The following is a 21,313-nucleotide window of genomic DNA, read 5'->3' on the forward strand; positions in this document are numbered from 1 at the left end:
TTGCTAAATGGCTGGTGATATTTTTTTACAGGCTTGAAATGGAAGACTTGGAAATGAAGCACAACTCTGCACTTAAACAGATGATGAGAGAATTCAACACCCAGATAGCTCTAAAGGATAGAGAGCTTGAAGCATCAGTGAAGGAGGCAGTTGGTAAGAGGACAATGTCTTTTGCATGACACAGGTGTTTTGTTGTTGTGTGTGTGTGTGTGTGTGTGTGTGTGTGTGTGTGTGTGTGTGTGTGTGTGTGTGTGTGTGTACCTGGAACTTCTCAGAATCTACTTACATTATTCCCTTTTCTGGGGATTAACAAGAAGTTGAATTTATAAATCAGCAGTGAATTTATAAATCAGTAGTGACCATGTCCTGTATTTTGTCCCAGTTGTCCCAGGCGACCTCTGTTTTGGAAGTGATTTGAGAATAACTGGTGGAAGATTATATGAGCTTAATTAGGTTATCTCTGTTCACCTCCATATAGATAAGGCCCAGAGGGTTGAAGCTGACCTAATGAGAATCCATCGAGAGGAAGCCAGTGAACTGCAAAAGATAATTTCCCAAAAAGATGATGAGCGAAACAAAACTGTCCAGCGTTATGAGCAAATTATTCAGGTGAAATGCAATATATTCCCTTGACTTTGAATTTCAGCTGACATTTATAATTTTTTGGCATGACAGAATCATAGAGATGTTGGTACATCAGTAACTTGAGGGGTGATCAGTCCTTTAGAGACTCTGCATGCATTAACCTTGCTCTTTGGCAAATAATCAGAATCAAGAGGAAATTTTAGTTACCCCATACATACGAGCACCTCCACCGGCTTCCCACAGAATGGTTTGTATGATTGATACCCAAATCAAGGAGTTTTTTTGTATACATGTATATTAGGGCTGTCAATAGATTAATATATTTAATTTCAATCAATCACATTTTTGTCCATAGTTAACTCATGATTAATCACAAATTAATCGCATATTTTTTTTTTTATCTGTTCTAAATGTACCTTAAAGGGGGATACTTTTCAAGCTTTTGGGGAGTGGGAGTGGACAAATATGCTTGCTTTATGCAAATGTACAGTGCCTTGAAAAAGTATTCATACCTCTTGAACTTTTTCACATTTTTCCACCTTACAACCACGAACTTAAGTTTTTTTATTGAGATTTTATGTGATAGACCAACACAGAGTAGCACATAATTGTGAAATGAAACGAAAATGATAAATGGTCTTCAAAATTTTAAACAAATAAAAATCTGAAAAATGTAAATGTGCATTAGTATTCAGCCTCCCTGCGTCAAAACTTTGTAGAGCCACCTTTTGGTGCAATTACAGCTGCAAGTCTTTTGTGGTACGGGTATGTCTCTACCAGCTTTGCACATCTAGACACTGAAATTTTTGCCCATTCTTCTTTGCAAAATAGCTCAAACTCAGCCAGATTGGCTGGAGAGCATCTGTGAACAGCAATTTTTAAGTCTTGCCACAGATGCTTAATGGGATTTAGGTCTGGACTTTGACTGGGCCATTCTAACCCATGAATATTCTTTGATCTAAACCATTCCATTGTAGCTCTGGCTGTATGTTTAGGGTCATTGTCTTGCTGGAAGGTGAATCTCCTTCCCAGCCTCAAGTCTTTTGCAGCCTCCAACAGGTTTTCTTCCAGGATTGCCTTGTATTTAGCTCCATCCATCTTCCCATCAACTCTGACCAGCTTCCCTGTCCCTGCTGAAGAAAAGCATCCCCATAGCATGATGCTGCCACCACCATGTTTCACAGTGGGGATGGTGTGTGCAGGGTGATGAGCTATTTTCCACCACACATAGCGCTTTGCATTTTTTTTTTAAAGATTTTTTTGGGGGGCTTTTTCACCTTTATTGGATAGGACAGTGTAGAGACAGGAAATGAGCGGGAGAGAGAGACGGGGAGGGATCGGGAAATGACCTCGGGTCGGAATCGAACCCGAGTCCCCGGATTTACGGTATGGCGCCTTATCCACCTGAGCCATGACGCCCCCAGCGCTTTGCATTTAGGCCAACATGTCAGGTAAAGGTAAAAAGCTTTTACATGTCTGAAACAAAAGAAAAACTAATTATTTTGATTTAAGAAGAAGACATAATGAACGTAATATATTTATTTAAATTACACACAGTAGAACTCTATTAACTAATTAGATGACTTCTAAAGGCAATCGATTGCACTGGATTGTATTTAGAGGTATCAGAGTACAGGGGGCTGAATACTAATGCACACCACATTTTTCAGATTTTTATTTGTTTAAAATTTTGAAGACCATTTATCATTTTCGTTTCACTTCACAATTATGTGCTACTCTGTGTTGGTCTATCACATAAAATCTCAATAAAAAACTTTTAAGTTCGTGGTTGTAAGGTGGAAAAATGTGAAAAAGTTCAAGGGGTATGAATACTTTTTCAAGGCACTGTATGTGGCCAGGTCGGGAAGGATAAGGCTCGACATGGCAAAAATTATTTTTGTGGGTATTTTATTCCCCCACTGCATTTAAAAATAAAGCAGCATTAACTTGATAATTTTGAGGGTTTAGCACAATTCAGTGTGAACAAAACAATATAGTATTTTCCTCTAGTTCTGTGTTTAACTTCCAGTCTCAAACTATGTAATAAACTAAACAAACTAGGCGATGTGGACTCTAGACAAGAGTAGTAGCTATTTTTAAATAAAGAAAATAAAAATACAAAACCCAAGTAAATACACAGCTCATAAAGATGTTTTTCCAATAAAATGCAGTAACTCCACTGCTACAAATATACAGTACGTTCATGAGCAAAAATTGCATTTATAAACACTTAAATTTCTCAGAATAAAACAAAATCTCTCACTCCAGTGTGCAGTCTGTGCACTTTTACACACACACACACACACACACACACACACACACACACACACACACACACACACACACACACAACCCTTGACCTTAACACATCGTCTTTTCTTGCCTCTGGACCATCAAAAGCATATAAAATGCGCACGTTTTATGTAAACAGTCAGAATGCAACAATATAAGTTGATTCTGTCCATAAGTGCACTTTCTCACAACTTGCACCAACCAGTTATTCGCTACATCACTTGGTTGCACTGCGCCATTTCCTGATTTCACAAACTACGGTGGAGGGGGCACAGAACGTGCATGCATTAATGGTGCATCAAAAAATTAATGGCATTAAAATTAATTTGAATTAATGCGTTATTAGTTATTATTTGGTTAACTTCAACAGCCCCAATATTTATTTATTTATTTATTTATTAGTCCAGTATGACGTTTCTGCAGTCTGTGATGATTTGAGGTGCCATGTCATCTGCTGGAGTTGGCTCACTGTGTTTCATAAAGTCCACTGAGCAACAACATATGTTGTATGTCTGTCTGTCTGTGACAATTTTGTGTTTTCCATGAAAAGTCACACTTTTATTTACCACCATAAGTTGTAAAATGAATAGAAAATATAGTCAAGACATTTTTCTGGCCATTTTGAGCATTTAATCGACCCCACAAATGTGATGCTCCAGAAACTCAATCTGCTCAAAGGAAGGTCAGTTTTATAGCTTCTCTAAAGAGCTAAGCTGTTTTCAGCTGTGCTAACATGATTGTACAAGGGTTTTCTAATCATCCATTAGCCTTCTGAGGCAATGAGCAAACACATTGTACCATTAGAACACTGGAGTGATAGTTGCTGGAAAAGGACCAATATACACCTAGGTAGATATTGCACCAAAAAACAGACATTTGCAGCTACAATAGTCATTTACCACATTAGCAATGTATAGAGTGTATTTCTAATTAGTTTAAAGTGATCATCATTGAAAAGAACAGTGCTTTTCAAAAATAAGGAAATTTCAAAGTGACCCCAAACTTTTGAACGGTAGTGTATATATAAAGTGTGTGTGTGTGTGTGTATATATATATATATATATATATATATATATATATATAGCTGGATAGTACAGTGGTAATGCTCACTGACTACGACGTGGGAGATCGGGGTTTGAATCCCGGTCGGGGCAAAACATCATCCAGTAAGGGTCCTTAGGCAAGACCCCTCATGATATATCAGCCTACCTCAGGAATGAGTGAAGACATAACTGATAGAGTCATACCGGCTCAGACGTCGCCCGGGTCAACAAGGTCTGTGTCAGTTGCAAACTGATGAGAAATGGGCTACTGGAACAAGACATCGATGGACGAGGACAGAAAATACGGATTTGCTGGAATGCTACTATACAAGCAATTCCAGAGAGAGGGGATACATGCAGCGAATGTGGGACCATTGGATACTTCGAAACCCACAATCAAGGCTAACAAAGAAACAGCTATTAGCCCAGTGTTCCAACATCCGTAATCGAAATCTACTATCACAACTAGAGATTAATGAAATACAACAATGATGCTACGGCAAGGGGGAGCCAGGAAGACAGGTCAGCGGGGAGATGTCATCATCATCCCCACAACCAGAGATTGGGTACCAGGCCCCAACAGCTAACAGCCTCAACACAAGAGCTGCTGACCTGAGAAGGAAGATCGTGACCCAACTGGAAACCTGGAGCCCCCGACGAATACCGAAGCTGAGTTGCCAAGTACCTTCAGAAGATCTACTAGTAGATGTGAATGCTGCTCTGAAGACAATCTCCACAAGAACCATCACTGAGACCAACAAGCTGATACACAGTACAGCAACAGTAATCATGGAGATGCTTGGACACAAGGTGGGCTCGGGACATAACAAACAATATCCACCATGGAAGAGACGATTAGAGGCCAAGATAAAGGCAGCACGGAGAGAAGTTAGCCAGCTAGCTGAACTACAGAAAGGGAACATGGTGAATAAAGGGGCACCCAGGAAGTACAACTCACTCTCCATACCAGAAACTGCCAAACAGCGACTAACAGCTCTGGCCACCCGGTTGAAGAGATACACCAAGGAGGGAGAGACCAGGAGAATAAACAAGCTGTTCTCCACTGAACCAGCCAAGGTGTACTCTCAGTGGCAGGGGAACAACAACCGGTCAGACCCACCAAGAGCTGAGGTGGAAAAATACTGGAAAGACATATGGGAAAGAAAGGCATCACACAACACCGATGCCCAGTGGTTAGTGGACCTAAGAGCTGACCACAGCAACCTCCCAGAACAAGAACCAGTAACCATCTCAATGGCAGACGTCCAAGAAAGAGTGTCAAAGATGAAGAGCTGGACAGCACCAGGCCCCGATATGATCCATACGTACTGGCTGAAGAAGCTAACTGCACTCCATGAATGCCTAGCAGCACAGATGAACCAGCTGCTGAGGGATGGGACCCACCCAGAATGGCTAACCCAAGGCAAGACAGTCCTAATCATGAAGGACCCCCAGAAGGGACCCATCCCATCCAACTACCGGCCAATTACCTGTCTCTGCACAACATGGAAGGCCCTGTCAGGCATCATTGCGGCAAAAATGAGTAAGCATGTGGCTCAATACATGAGCGAGGCACAGAAAGGAATTGGCAGTAACACCAGAGGAGCCAAGCACCAGCTACTGGTCGATAGAACAGTCGCCCGAGACTGTAAGAAGAGACAGACCAACCTGTGCACTGCCTGGATTGACTACAAGAAAGCCTACGACTCAATGCCACACACATGGATACTGGAATGTCTGGAACTGTATAAGATCAACAGGAACCTAAGGACCTTCATCCAGAACTCAATGGAAATGTGGAAGACAACCCTAGAGGCCAACTCAAAACCCATTGCCCAAGTCAACATCAAGTGCGGCATATACCAAGGAGATGCGCTATCACCACTGCTGTTCTGCATAGGCCTGAACCCCCTCAGTCGGATCATCACGAAGAGCGGCTACGGGTACCGATTCCGTAGTGGGGCAACAATCAGCCACCTGCTCTACATGGATGACATCAAGCTGTATGCCAGGAATGAGCGAGAAATAGACTCGCTGATCCATACCACCCGGATCTACAGCGATGACATAGGGATGTCATTCGGATTGGACAAGTGTGGCCGGATGGTCTCAAAGAGAGGCAAGATGATCCGGACTGAGGGGATTGACCTACCAGAGGGCAACATAGGTGATATCCAAGACAACTACAAGTACCTTGGCATCCCACAGGCTAATGGAAACCATGAAGAGGCCACAAGGAAGTCAACCACAGCCATATACCTCCAGAGAGTAAGGCAGGTCCTGAAAAATCAGCTGAATGGTAAGAACAAGGTCCGAGCAATCAACATATACGCACTACCAGTCATCAGATACCCCGCTGGTATCATAAACTGGCCAAAGGAGGAGATAGAAGCCACAGATATCAAGACTAGAAAGAAAGCTCCTCACCATGCATGGAGGGTTCCACCCCAAGTCCAGCACCCTGAGACTATGCACTAAGCGGAAAGAGGGAGGCCGAGGGCTAGTGAGCATCAAGACCACGGTCCAGGATGAAACATCGAAAATCCGAGAATACATCAGAAAGATGGCCCCAAAGGATGAACTGCTAAGTGAATGTCTCAGGCAGCAGAACCCTGATGAGAGAGCAGAGGAGGAGGAGGAACAGACAACCTGGAGGGACAAACCCCTACATGGCATGTACCACCGTCAGATAGAGGAAGTGGCTGGATAATCCAGTGGATGGATAATGCAGGACTGACAGACAGCACAGAGGCACTAATTATGGCAGCACAAGAACAGGCCATAAGCACAAGAGCCATAGAGGCCAGGATCTACCAGAGTAGATCAGACCCAAGATGCAGACTGTGCACAGAAGCCCCTGAAACAGTCCAGCACATAGTAGCAGGGTGTAAGATGCTAGCTGGATCAGCGTACATGGAGAGGCACAACCAAGTGGCTGGGATAGTATACAGGAACATCTGCAACCAGTATGGAATAGAAGTACCCAAGTCCCAATGGGCCATACCACAGAAGGTGGCTGAGAACAACAGGGCCAAGGTTCTGTGGGACTTCAGCTTCCAGACTGACAAACAGATCCTGGCTAACCAACCAGACATAGTGGTGGTGGACAAAGAGCAGAAGAGGGTGGTGGTGATAGATGTGGCGATCCCAGCTGATGCCAACATCAGGAAGAAGGAACATGAGAAACTTGAGAAGTATCAAGGGTTGAAAGAGCAGCTGGAATGGATGTGGAAGGTCAAGAGTTGTGTGGTCCCCGTGGTAGTGGGGGCACTTGGGGCAGTAACCCCCAAACTGGGAGAGTGGCTCCAGCAAATCCCAGGAACAACATCTGAAGCCTCAGTCCAGAAGAGCGCAGTCCTAGGAACATCAAAGATACTGCGCAGAACCCTCAAACTCCCAGGCCTCTGGTAGAGGACCCGAGCTTGAGGATAACATGGATACCACCCCCCCCCGCCGGGGGTGAGAAGGAGATTTTTTTATATATATATATATATATATATATATATATATATATATATATATATATATATATATATAAAATACATAAACACATATATATATATATATATATATATATATATATATATATATATGTGTGTGTGTTTATGTATATATCTCATCTCATTATCTCTAGCCGCTTTATCCTGTTCTACAGGGTCGCAGGCAAGCTGGAGCCTATCCCAGCTGACTACGGGCGAAAGGCAGGGTACACCCTGGACAAGTCACTAGGTCATCACAGGGATATATATTAGTGCTGTCAAGCGATTTAAAATATTTAATCGCGATTAATGTCGTGACTGTCATAGTTAACTCGCAGTTAATCGCAATTTAATCGCACATTTTTGTCACATGAAAAACCATTGTAATTCTCTTATCAGCATAAAAAAGTGAATGGGCTTGCTTTGTACCAATGTTTTTTTAATTTTTTTTTATTGCAGAGCATAACACGTCTCGTCACAGCCACTGACATCCATAACTTCCATATTAGATGAGAAAACCAAGGGATGAAAAATAAAGTGCATATCACTGTGAAAATAAAAAATGTTTTATTTTACTCTTCATTAGTTTCTTTTGAAGAGAAGTATTTGCCATAAAAGAAGAAAAAACAGATAACAAAAATAAAAACATTCATCATACGTTCAAAAACGTTCATCATAGTGTGGCATTGTATTATCTAATTCTCACTGCTTATAACTATACACCTACCCGGTGGAGATGAGCTGGGAAACTGAAGACTGACGGAACAGTATTGAAAAGTATTTTTACAGTCTCACCTGTGAAAGGTAATCCCATGTGATCTTGTTTGGACGGTAAACCTGTTGGTACAGTTAAACGCAGGACATGAATGAGGCATCTTTATTAGACGGTTGAAGAATCTCCACTTTGCCCCATCCAATATGGCGGCGAGGCTGTTTATATGTCTATGCCTTTTTCCATCACTCACATGTACTCTTATTGAAGCAGCGCGCGACAAGCCTCAACAGGAACTACGGGTGACTCGCAGGGCCAAATTAGAATTTGCGTTAACGGCACTATTTTCTTTAATCGCGTTAAATTGAGATTGCGTTAACGCGTTATTATCGCGTTAACTTTGACAGCACTAATATATATATATATATATATATATATATATATATATATATATATATATATATACACACACATACATACAGTGGGGCAAAAAAGTATTTAGTCAGTCACCAATCGTGCAAGTTCTCCCACTTAAAAAGATGAGAGAGGCCTGTAATTTTCATCATAGGTATACCTCAACTATGAGAGACAAAATGAGAAAAAAAAAATCCAGAAAATCACATTGTCTGATTTTTAAATAATTTATTTGCAAATTATGGTGGAAAATAAGTATTTGGTCAATAACAAAAGTTCATGTCAGTACTTTGTTATATACCCTTTGTTGGCAATGACAGAGGTCAAACGTTTTCTGTAAGTCTTCACAAGGTTTTCACACACTGTTGCTGGTATTTTGGCCCATTCCTCCATGCAGATCTCCTCTAGAGCAGTGATGTTTTGGGGCTGTCACTGGGCAACACGGACTTTCAACTCCCTCCAAAGATCTTCTATGGGGTTGAGATCTGGAGACTGGCTAGGCCACTCCAGGGCCTTGAAATGCTTCTTACGAAGCCAGTCCTTCATTGCCTGGGCGGTGTGTTTGGGATCATTGTCATGCTGAAAGACCCAGCCACGTTTCATCTTCAATGCCCTTGCTGATGGAAGGAGGTTTTCACTCAAAATCTCACGATACATGGCCCCATTCATTATTTCCTTTACACGGATCAGTCGTCCTGGTCCCTTTGCAGAAAAACAGCCCCAAACCATGATGTTTCCACCCCCATGCTTCCACCCCCATGCTTCACAGTAGGTATGGTGTTCTTTGGATGCAACTCAGCATTCTTTCTCCTCCAAACACAACAAGTTGAGTTTTTACCAAAAAGTTCTATTTTGGTTTCATCTGACCATATGACCTTCTCCCAGTCCTCTTCTGGATCATCCAAATGCTCTCTAGCAAACTTCAGACGGGCCTGGACATGTACTGGCTTAAGCAGGGGGACACATCTGGCACTGCAGGATTTGAGTCCCTGGCGGCGTAGTGTGTTACTGATGGTAGCCTTTGTTACTTTGGTCCCAGCTCTCTGCAGGTCATTCACTAGGTCCCCCCATGTGTTTCTGGGATTTTTGCTCACCGTTCTTGTGATCATTTTGACCCCACAGGGTAAGATCTTGCGTGGAGCCCCAGATCAAGGGAGATTATCAGTGGTCTTGTATGTCTTCCATTTTCTAATAATTGCTCCCACAGTTGATTTCTTCACACCAAGCTGCTTACCTATTGCAGATTCAGTCTTCCCAGCCTGGTGCAGGTCTACAGTTTTGTTTCTCGTGTCTTTTGACAGCTCTTTGGTCTTGGCCATAGTGGAGTTTGGAGTGTGACTGTTTGAGGTTGTGGACAGGTGTCTTTTATACTGATAACGAATTCAAACAGGTGCCATTAATACAGGTAACGAGTGGAGGACAGAGGAGCCTCTTAAAGAAGTTGTTACAGGTCTGTGAGAGCCAGAAATCTTGCTTGTTTATAGGTGACCAAATACTTATTTTCCTGAGAAATTTACCAGTTAATTCATTAAAAATCCTACAATGTGATTTCCTGGATTCTTTCCCCCCATTCTGTCTCTCATAGTTGAAGTGTACCTATGATGAAAATTGCAGGCCTCTCTCATCTTTTTAAGTGGGAGAACTTGCACAATTGGTGGCTGACTAAATACTTTTTTGCCCCACTGTGTATATATATATATATAATATCTGTGCTCACTCTAGGACCCAAATTGTTTTAGCGAAAAGTGCTAAAGACTCAAATTTTTCTTTAGCAATTTGCAATTTCGCTTAGCAAGAAATGCTAAAAGAACAATTTTCTTTTTAGCAAAGTAATTTTTTTTAGCAAGATATGTTATACTTCTAAATGTTTCTTGCACTGACATAATATTGAAAAATGAATTGTTATTTTAGTTTGTTGGTGTTTCAATAGTGTTTGCAAGCTTGTTTCCTGCCTTTGTCTTTCCATGTTCTTGATTTATGTTCATAGCATGCTTATTTATTCTTGAATCCTCTTATTTTGATCATTTCATCAACTGTATATATGTAATGAAATTGTGTGTTTAATTTAACCCGCTTAATCTGGTTTACGGAGTCCATATTTTTCATTATATCTAACATCTGGTGTGATGTGCTTTGCATTCTTTGCTATCTATGCACCTTTTAGCCCTTAGTCACCCTCTATAGTATGCTGACCGGCCTGTGTGTGTGTGTGTAATTGGGATCCATGTGTGTGTGTGTGTTTAGGGGGAGGGGGGTGTCTTTATGTGTAGGATGAAGGGAGCTCAGGGAGTTAAAATCAATGGTTGTTTCTTATAAATTAATCTCATAACCCAAATATAACGATATTCACCATTAATTTCTCAAGTGAAACTTGCAGTCAAAACTTTGAACCATGTGCGTCAAAACGCTCTGAAAACAAGGTACACTTGGTCGATATATCCTGGTTCATCTGTGAGTTCTTCCAAAGTTCTGTCAGGGTTGATATATAGAAAATACGTCTTTAGAATGGTTATATCGTGTTTTTATCCCTAACTGAGAAAGCTAACAGAATATTCTAATATGTTATCTCACTTTTTAGATAAGTTTTTGTCATACGTAAAGTCGGATAATTTATTTTAAACAAACCTCGCTATAATCTTGTTCACTAATGAACGAGAATTGGCGACATTATCAGTGCAACTCAGAAATTGATCATTTTATATGTAAGGTCCGATGCTATTGGAAGACGTAATTTGCGGTCAACCAATAAGAAGCTTCGAAACTCGGGGGCGTTGGTTATAAATCAAAACATCGAAGATGGACATGAAAGACAGGGCCTGACTTTCATTTTTCAGAATGGGGGGGAATTCCCCCCCTCAGTGACTCAAATGGGGGGGATTTACACAGTTTGTGGGGAACGCTACTTGTGGGCTTAAATAGCTTAGGTCTTACCTTCTGCCACTACTCAGATTGAAGATCTCTACAGTATGTAACCTTTTGTCACCATTTGAGGTATCCTTTTTAGTAGACTTTTCATTTTGATATCTCCAAATTTGGATAGCATTGTCAGACAAAGGGTGGATAAATGCAAGTATTATTCCCACCAGCCATCTAAGATATGGACTGTTCAGTTTCGGGTGGAGGGTAGAAAACCACCACAAAATGAAAGAGATCCTTTACAGCATGACATTGCTGACTGACTGTTATGCCATCAAACACCAATAGCCTTTTTCTAGCAGTGCGAGTAAGGCTCTAGGAAGAGTTTGGAAGGTTGTATGCCTTTTAGTTAAGCTAATTTTACAACCTGCTTAGTGTTGCTTTACACAGCTGCTTCTTCCTCATCTTCATGCACTATTCTTTAAGTGTCACTGCTTCGTTTAATTATAAAAAAAGAAAAAATCAGTCTGTTCTTAATAGCACTCAATTAATTTATTGACACAACGAGTCTAACTTAAAATCTAACTTAAACCAGTCTGCTGACTTTTCTGGATTCTCTTAACTATTGTTTGTGTTATTTGTCTCTTCTTTTAGTGGCCATCTCTTTAATCAGTGACCTTTGCGTTTTCCTTTTATAACATTTTTATATCATCTTTTTTTTATCAACTTTTATATCATTTTTCTATTCTCATGTCTGATCTGATCATCCCTGTCCTCTGTTTAATGTCTACAATTAAAATAAGAAAACACTATCAAACTGTTCTTAACACTGAATGAATTTACAAACTTTGTTCCAGTCCACATAGAACGTTAACATGACAACAGTCTTTGTTGACTTTTCAGGATTCTCTTATACCATATAGCCCTGCCTCCTGTGTCATATGCCATCTTTAATTTAAAAAAAAATCAAATTGTTCTCAACACTGAACAATTAATCTTTGCTGAGTGCAGGATTCTTGTATGTATGTAGTCTTTCCTACTCTTTCTCCTAGTGGTCATCCCTTTTGTCAGCATCAGTATCCTTTGCTTTTCCTTGTAAATACTTTTTTCTTCTAGCCATGCTCTGATCTAATCCCCTTTGCAACGTCGACGTTAATGTTAGCTGTCTCGTCCTGTGTATTCTCAGCAGTATTCTCAACGGTATCACTCACACTGCTATTACCACCATCGGATTCAGGAGTTTTCCTCTTAGCAGGGGAAACTTCTGCCACTGCACTTGTACGTTTTAGCCAGCAATCCATGTGTTTTACAGCGAAAGTCCGAGAGAGGAAGAGTGCGCGCGCTGTATCTGTGTGTGTGTGTGAACTGTCTATGTCTGCTGTTTTTTTTCTGAGTAGGCTACGGGGGGAGAGGGGGGGTCAGTCAGTAAAAGAAGGGTTAAATTCAAGTAACCTTGAGAACAGAAGGTAGTCGCGCATTCACACTGATCCATTATTAGATTGACGTTGTCAGGCAATGCAGTAATGTGTGCGGGAATCTCTCGCATTAGAATCGTTAAAGGTGCGGGAATTAAAAAAAATATGCGCGATACCCGCAATCCCGCGCCTAAATTCAGGCCCTGAAAGGTACTGTTTATCTTGAGAAATCGCAATTGTTTGATGGATTTTGCTTAAACTTTAAATGACTTTCGCATAAAATGCGAATACAGATGATTTTCTTTTCGCAAATTGGAATAAAACTTCGCAATTTGCGGACGTGCGAGCGGCTAGCGTGAGCCCAGTATATAAACAGGGCTCGAAATTTTTTCACCAGCCAGCCGGACTAGTTACCTTCCAAAGTAACTAGCCAAACAGAAAATCAACTCGCCAAAATTTGTTTATGTATGAATTTTACTTCTGTCAAAAATGACACAAAAGAGAGTAGTTACCATTGTTCATGACGAATGTGCATTTATTTCAAGACCCGAGTATTTTGATACCAGTGGCGGCTGGTAGTCTTTCAAACAGGGGAGGCTGGTCAGTTACGATATTTCCAGATTTTAAAAGAAAAAACATCAATTTTGCCCATACTCTTGCCTCTGATCTGGCTGATTGTTGGCAGGGTCACAAACTGTGAAATAACAGGTTCTTTTGGCCCATTAGCCTACTGTCCAATATACATGTTGGGGGGGGGTTATATTTTAACATTTTATATTTTAAAATTGTGGCATGTTGTTTAAAAATTGATCATTATTGAAAGCAGCTCTTTGTCAGGAACCTCAGCAGTAGAGCTGGGTGCCACACATTTCATTCAATGCCACTTTCCCTATATTTTACTAATTTTGACTGAGAAATGTTTTATTGACAATTTTGATAACCCTTCACTTTTAATCCAGGTCTGTAGTGTGAAATGTTCTCGGCTGTGTTTTTGTTTAAAAATGTTTTCCAAATTGTAGCTGTGTTTAATTCATATCCAGAAAAATATATATTCCAATATAATATACTCAGCATAAACATTTTAAATAGATTCTATATTTTTGGTCCATCCATGACATATTACTAAAGTAGCCTATTTACTGTTGTTGATGTGGGTCACTTGCTGTTAGCCAATTCACTTTCTCATACCAGGAGAGCTGAAAGGAATGAGTATTATTCCCTACCTTTTTCACCAAGTCAATTTGAGGCGTTGGTCTACCCTGCTCTTTAATTTTAATTTTTTCCTCGAAAGGAAGACTGGCAAATGGCTTCGCCAAAATTAAATCAGCAATGCTTGGCATCCGTGCGCAGCTTTCTTGCTAGCTGACTAGCCCCCTCAAGTTCAAGTTCAGTCACTCAAATAAACGAAATTTCTGGAACTAAGATAGAAAACTTGACAACACTATATTTACACTTTATTTACAATGAAAATATATACAAACTAAAAAAGCTGGTAGAAACCGTATGTAATGAATGAAATCGAAATGTAAGCTGATCTCTTACAATATACCACAGCACTTGCGAATCCGCATGGGACTGAACTGAGATTCACCGCTGCCTGTCTATATTTGAAACGAGCTGTCAATCAAAGAAAATATCCGGCCGCTTTCACCAATCACCAGGGAAACTGCCATGTCCCTCCCATGTGAGGCTGGGAGTCCGTGGGCGGGCATTTTCGCAGTATTTGTCCAATAACCATCTTGCATTTTGAGATTGAAAAGCGCAGAGCTCCCAAATGCCATTGAAGTCCACTGAGGCTGGGCTGCATCGCGCTGTCACGAGGGGGAAAAACTCACGCACACATTAAAGTTATAACGGAATGATTTCGCACTGTAGGTGGGTTGAGCACATATATTTCTATGATTCTGGATCTGAAATAGCAATGTTATAAGGTCGGCTATAACATAAGCCTAGCACAGTTCATCCTACACGATGTTCGTCATTTTTAGAGGAGGCTGAGCCTCCCTCGTTGTCTTAGAGCAATTGCCCGTGGTTGATACTGTTTTTTTGTTGTTTGTTTTTTGTTTTTTTGCACACTTTACAAATTGGCATTTGCTGTTCCATGTCCTCCTTGCGATATCCAAAAAACTGCCAGATGACTGACCCCTTACTAGTTCTTTTAGGAACCAATTTGTCCGCTTCCATTTTTAGTTTGTCGTTGAAATTGACAGAGTTTACACGGTAGCCGATGCAACACCAGTGATTGCACGAACTGAGTCAGTGCTGACTAGAAACCGAAACTAGAAAATCTTCCCGCAGGCAGTGTTGCCAGATACTGCTGACGTTTTCCAGCCCAGTGTTCAAAACCCGCCAAAAAGCACTTAACACCGCCCAATTGGGCTGGAAACCGCCCAATCTGGCAACACTGCCCGCAAGTTCCTTTCAGCACCTAGATGTCGTCCGGGATTGGTTGGCGAGTGCATGACGTTATTGTTTTTTTTTTTTTACCCTTAGGCAGCCTCTCGCGTTACTGCCTGAGGGACAGGGAGAAAACCACCGGAAAAGGTTTTAAACAAACGCAACAAACACGAAACAAACGCAAGTCGGCAGATGACCATAAAATACTCTATAGTTACGATATAATAATATGTATCTCACACAGAATTTTCAGAGATATATCGAGTATATTCGATATATTGCACAGCCCTAGTCTGAATCTTCGCTTCATATATATTTTTATTTTCAACTAGCCAGCCGGGCTGCCTAGTGACAGGAATTACCCACCAAATGACAAATTAAGTCACCTCAGGCGACCGGACCACCGCGAATTTCGAGCCCTGATGTATAATATGTGTGTGACACATGGTGCTTGAAAGTTTGTGAACCCTTTAGAATTTTCTATATTTCTGCACAGGGGCATAGCCATCATTTTAGAAGTGAGGGGGACAAATTGTTCAGAGGTCTACTGAGTGATTTATCATCCTCTCACATTCAATTGCACCTCTCCTTAGCAGCTAAAGAACCACATAACCACAAACAGCACAGCACCAGGGAACTATCAAAATCTAAAGTCGAAATCTAAAATCTAAAGCTGCCAAACTCTGGTTGACATAGAATGACCCTGGAGCATCTACAGCCAGATAATTAAGTGCCAAATGACAACACTGAACACCAAAAGTTCTGTAAAACACCATTCCTGTTTAAAATGATCAGCACCAAAATTGAGTGGAAGTGACAAGGTAACAGGCTAACAAGCCACATAATTTATTTTAATGTCAAGAAGTGGCAAATGAAAGTGACAATAAACATATCAACATTAAGATTAATCAATTAAGAAAAATGGTAGGACCTATGCCTGCTGCCTAATACAGTAGTATTTATAAATACAGTAATTTATAAATAGAATTAAGAATAGTAGTAGTGACATAGCTAGTTATATTCTCTTCTCACCTGTGACCCTGCATAATCATCCCTGTTGGCCTCTGGTCCACTGTCTCCTCTCTCACCCTGCTCTTTCTATTGTGGCAATAAAGATTAAAAAATATGTGGAAAGCAACATTTTGAAATAGAATTAGGAATACAGTAATAATAATCAGCAAATTCATGTACTTTAAACTTCAACTACCACAAAAATAAATTAAATCTTTACAAAAATAACAGTCAGAGGAACACAAATAAATTTTATATTCTTATTTTCTACCCAGAAGTGAGTAATCTTAGAGTAGCCAAAACAGTAACGTTACTCAAGTAAGAGTATTGTTACTTTAGAATAATATCACTCAGGTAAAAGTAAAACGTATTTTGCAACAAAACAACTCTTAAGGGTACAATTTATCCAAAAAAGTTACTCAAGTAAATGTAACGGAGTAAATGTAACTAGTTACTACTGCCTCTAAGTTATATAGCTAGCTTAACTAACTAAATTGACATATCTATTTGTCATCTTTTAGCTAAACATTATCTACATTCAACAGCATTACTCAACTTACACGGTTTGGAAAAAAAAAAAAAACTGTCAAGTCTTTAGCCTCTTGGCTGGTTTGCTGAATATACAGAAGCACTGCCCAGATCTGAATCACACCAAAGATACTCATGCAATATTTTCTAAAGCGTCTCTGATCACACACGACAGAGGTGTTTGTTTGCCGCCTCAGCTCCGCCTGCTCATGATGCGTTTAGAGGTGGCTCGGAAAAACGCGTTTCCACATGTTAAAAATGAATTGAGTGGTTGTAATGGCTGTAAAAAGTGTGGGGGACAGAGGGCACAAATACGGGAAGTGCGGGGGACGTACCCCGCGTCCACTACCTCCATGTTTCTGCATAAATATGACCTAAAACATTATCAGATTTTCACACAAGTCCTAAAAGTAGATAAAGAGAACCCAGTTAAACAAATGAGACAAAAATATTATACTTGGTCATTTATTTATTGAGGAAAATGATCCAATATTACATATCTGTGAGTGGCAAAAGTATGCGAACCTTTGCTTTCAGTATCTGGTGTGACCCCCTTGTGCAGCAATAACTGCAACTAAACGTTTCCAGTAACTGTTGATCAGTCCTGCACACCGGCTTGGAGGAATTTTAGCCCGTTCCCCCATACAGAACAGCTTCAACTCTGGGATGTTGGTGGGTTTCCTCACATGAACTGCTCGCTTCAGGTCCTTCCACAACATTTCAATTGGATCAAGGTCAGGACTTTGACTTGGCCATTCGAAAACATGAACTTTATTCTTCTTTAACCATTCTTTGGTAGAACGACTTGTGTCCCCTGAAAAATTTTGAAATATAAGGGTTCATTTTTTTGGCTTCTAGTGACATCTAGAGCTGATTTTTACCAGTTCAACATGTTGGGGCTATATTTTACTTATAATTTTACTGAATTCTTGCCCTCAAAACAGGGAAAAAAAACAGTCAATATAATACCCACTTGCATCTCACAAGCAGTGTCCAAAGGAGGCTGCAGTTTATTTCACATCAAACAAAGTGAATGGTGATGCAACATGGCACGAGTTGTTCAAAATCCTGTTCATTAAATTTTGGCAATCGTGCAGATGACTAAATACCTAATACTCAAGACTGAAGTGAACAAAAAACAATGATAAAAATGGAAGAAAAAAAAATCAGATGATGCAGAGGAGGAATTTTGCTGTGCTTGAGTTTACATTAGACAAAAATAAAAAAATAAAGGTTTGTTCTTTATTTACCCACAAATGTATTTATTCCACTTGAAAAATGTTTGGCAAATCAGCTACTGGATTTGGAGCACTACGACATCCTGAACTATTTAGTATTTGGACTTGTAAATACACCAGAGATGCTAAAGGGAGACAAAAGTACAGATGCCGACCGATATTTTGAGGCAGGTTTCGTGCCGGGATGTTATGGGAAATTCCCGATAAATAAATTATGACAAAGGGAAGCTCGAATGTGAACTTATTAAAGCAATAAACAAGCCAGAGCCTTGAGGTCACATATTTTATGGTGTTTAGTCTCGTCTATATTATCAGTACATAACAAACCTGCTGCTAGTTGAGCGAAGCAAGGTCTAATAAAATACAGGGGGCTGCAAAAGTAGGTATACAGTAATGAAAAACAAAACATTAGTATTAAATGAAACCTAGCACCACTATTATAATACTGGAATAATCCTTACTGTATACCTACTTTTGCAGCCCCCTGTATATTGCATCCAAAGCCCACATCCACATATTGGCAGTTGCTGTAACATCACAGAAAAGTGACCATGATGCTGTGACCTTTTTATTCTGTTCACTTTTGCTTTGTTTGTTAAACAATATAATCTCTCAGATTTGCCAAGGTAATCGGTAAAAATTCAAGTAGGAGCCTTGCATCCCAGGACACATTAAAATTCTTAATATGCATTTTTTTGGCATTTTTGTGTGTAAAAATGCATGATTTCTATATTAACGTGATTCCTGGTAGGCCTAAATTGTAAGCGTCGCGGCAGCAGTTTAATGGGTAGCGGCATGTCACTAAGCATATGGTTTAGAGGAAACAGTGTGTGTGTGTGTGTGTGTGTGTGTGTGTATCAGGGCTTTATATTAGCACCCGCCAAATGCGGGTAAAATTCAGCTTTGGCGGGTAATAACTTTAGTCTCACTAGCCACTTTGGCGGGTGGTTTATTCTGTGGTATGACAATATATTTTAATTGTAGTTTTCTCTGAAGGCATCTGATATAATAAACGCATTGCAATGTGATATTACGCGCCTACAACTCCCATGAGCACCTGCATAAACATTCTGAAAACATGTTAGAATTGTTGAGAACATACTTTAACGTCTCAGATAAAATCAATGATACGGTAACCTGTGGTTAATGAACGAAGCAACAAAGTTGCTGACGACTGACAAGCGCACTATGTGGGGGCATATAGCTGGAGTTTCAAACCCTGCTGCTCAGGGAAAAAGGGGCAGAGATGAGCAGGGCCGGAGCAGCATTTTAAAATCACCGAGGTCCGTGATGCGCAAAGCGCGCGCTGAAACATTTTCGACATATTTAAATGAGAGGGGTGAATTACACGCCACACGAGATCTATTCCTGAAATTACTTTTAATGGTGTTTGAACTGAATATCATCAGTTTTGAAAAAAATCATGTATGTGGCAAGAGTAAGAATAATTTGCTTGTTTAATGGTTTGATCTGGCCCAAGCAATGAGGACAAAAGATACCCTCACCATGTAGCCTGTGGAACTAAGATACATTAACAATCTGGCATCTGTTACACCTACACACACAAAAAAAAAAACCATTCTGGGAAAAAAAAATCAGTTTACACCATCATGTTTTAGGCAAAGTTATCCAAGCCAAACATAAGTTGAAACTTTCCACTCAACTTATCAACTTATGGCCTGCTGGAAACCTCAGGTCACGAAGACCATTTTTCATGGACCATTCAGACTCATCTGATGATGAATGTAATGAGGACATTTAATGTCTCTCTCTACACATGTTCACACACACACACACACACACACACACACACACACACACACACACACACTATTAATAGACAATACTTAATATACATAATAATACTTGATAATACATGTATTATATGATGTTTTGATACTTGCATATCAAAACATCAAATGTTTTTCAATGATAAATGTTTTGAATAGGACTTTGAATATTAGAATCAGTTCAGTTGTACTGAATGTTATTTTTCATATTATACAATGAAATATATATGAAATATATTTTAAGGGACTTGAATTTGAGTTCAGTAAACAGAATACTCTGTTTATATTTTTGTCTGAATTGGTTGCATGTTTTCATATAGGGAGCTATCTTAACAGCACTGAATACTTGAGTGCTACTGTAGAGATGCATTATATGCTGCCATTCATAATTAAATCTAGATCTTCCGAACTTAACGTATCATGGTGAAGAAAAAACTTGGATTTCCTGGCAACAAAATTGTGGCTAGTGACTCGGGAAAACCACTAGCCACAGTGAGCAAAAAAGTTAATGTAAAGCCCTGGTGTGTATATACCACATATAACAATACATATATAACAACACACACATATATATACACACACACACACAACCCCGATTCCAAAAAAGTTGGGACAAAGTACAAATTGTAAATAAAAACGGAATGCAATAATTTACAAATCTCAAAAACTTATATTGTAGTCACAATAGAATATAGACAACATATCAAATGTCGAAAGTGAGACAGTTTTGAAATTTCATGCCAAATATTGGCTCATTTGAAATTTCGTGACAGCAACACATCTCAAAGTTGGGACAGGGGCAATAAGAGGCTGGAAAAGTTAAAGGTACAAAAAAGGAACAGCTGGAGGACCAAATTGCAACTCATTAGGTCAATTGGCAATAGGTCATTAACATGACTGGGTATAAAAAGAGCATCTTGGAGTGGCAGCAGCTCTCAGAAGTAAAGATGGGAAGAGGATCACCCTAATTCTGCCCCGACAAATAGTGGAGCAATATCAGAAAGGAGTTTGACAGTGTAAAATTGCAAAGAGTTTGAACATATCATCATCTACAGTGCATAATATCATCAAAAGATTCAGAGAATCTGGAAGAATCTCTGTGCATAAGGGTCAAGGCCGGAAAACCATACTGGGTGACCATGATCTTCGGGCCCTTAGACGGCACTGCATCACATACAGGCATGCTTCTGTATTGAAAATCACAAAATGGGCTCAGGAATATTTCCAGAGAACATGATCTGTGAACACAATTCACCGTGCCATCCACCGTTGCCAGCTAAAACTCTATAGTTCAAAGAAGAAGCCGTATCTAAACATGATCCAGAAGCACAGACGTCTTCTCTGGGCCAAGGCTCATTTAAAATGGACTGTGGCAAAGTGGAAAACTCTTCTGTGGTCAGACGAATCAAAATTTGATACCGTGTCATTCTGACTAAAGAGGAGAAGGACGACCCAAGTTGTTATCAGCGCTCAGTTCAGAAGCCTGCATCTCTGATGATATGGGGTTGCATTCGTGCATGTGGCATGGGCAGCTTACACATCTGGAAAGACAC

At 40.1% G+C, this 21,313-nt stretch overlaps 1 protein-coding gene across 5 annotated transcripts in view; it reads left to right on the top strand.

The window, feature by feature from the left end:
• golga4 (golgin A4) overlaps positions 1-21,313 on the top strand; it is a 202,165-nt gene that overhangs the window by 151,631 nt on the left and 29,221 nt on the right. For all 5 annotated transcript variants that reach the window (XM_060925343.1, XM_060925344.1, XM_060925346.1 and 2 more), the window contains 2 exons: positions 32-153; positions 479-609. In XM_060925343.1, coding sequence (XP_060781326.1) covers positions 32-153; positions 479-609 — 253 coding nt within the window. The remainder of the gene's footprint in view (positions 1-31; positions 154-478; positions 610-21,313) is intronic.

This window comes from Neoarius graeffei, chromosome 7, assembly GCF_027579695.1.
Source record: "Neoarius graeffei isolate fNeoGra1 chromosome 7, fNeoGra1.pri, whole genome shotgun sequence".
NCBI lineage: Eukaryota > Metazoa > Chordata > Actinopteri > Siluriformes > Ariidae > Neoarius > Neoarius graeffei.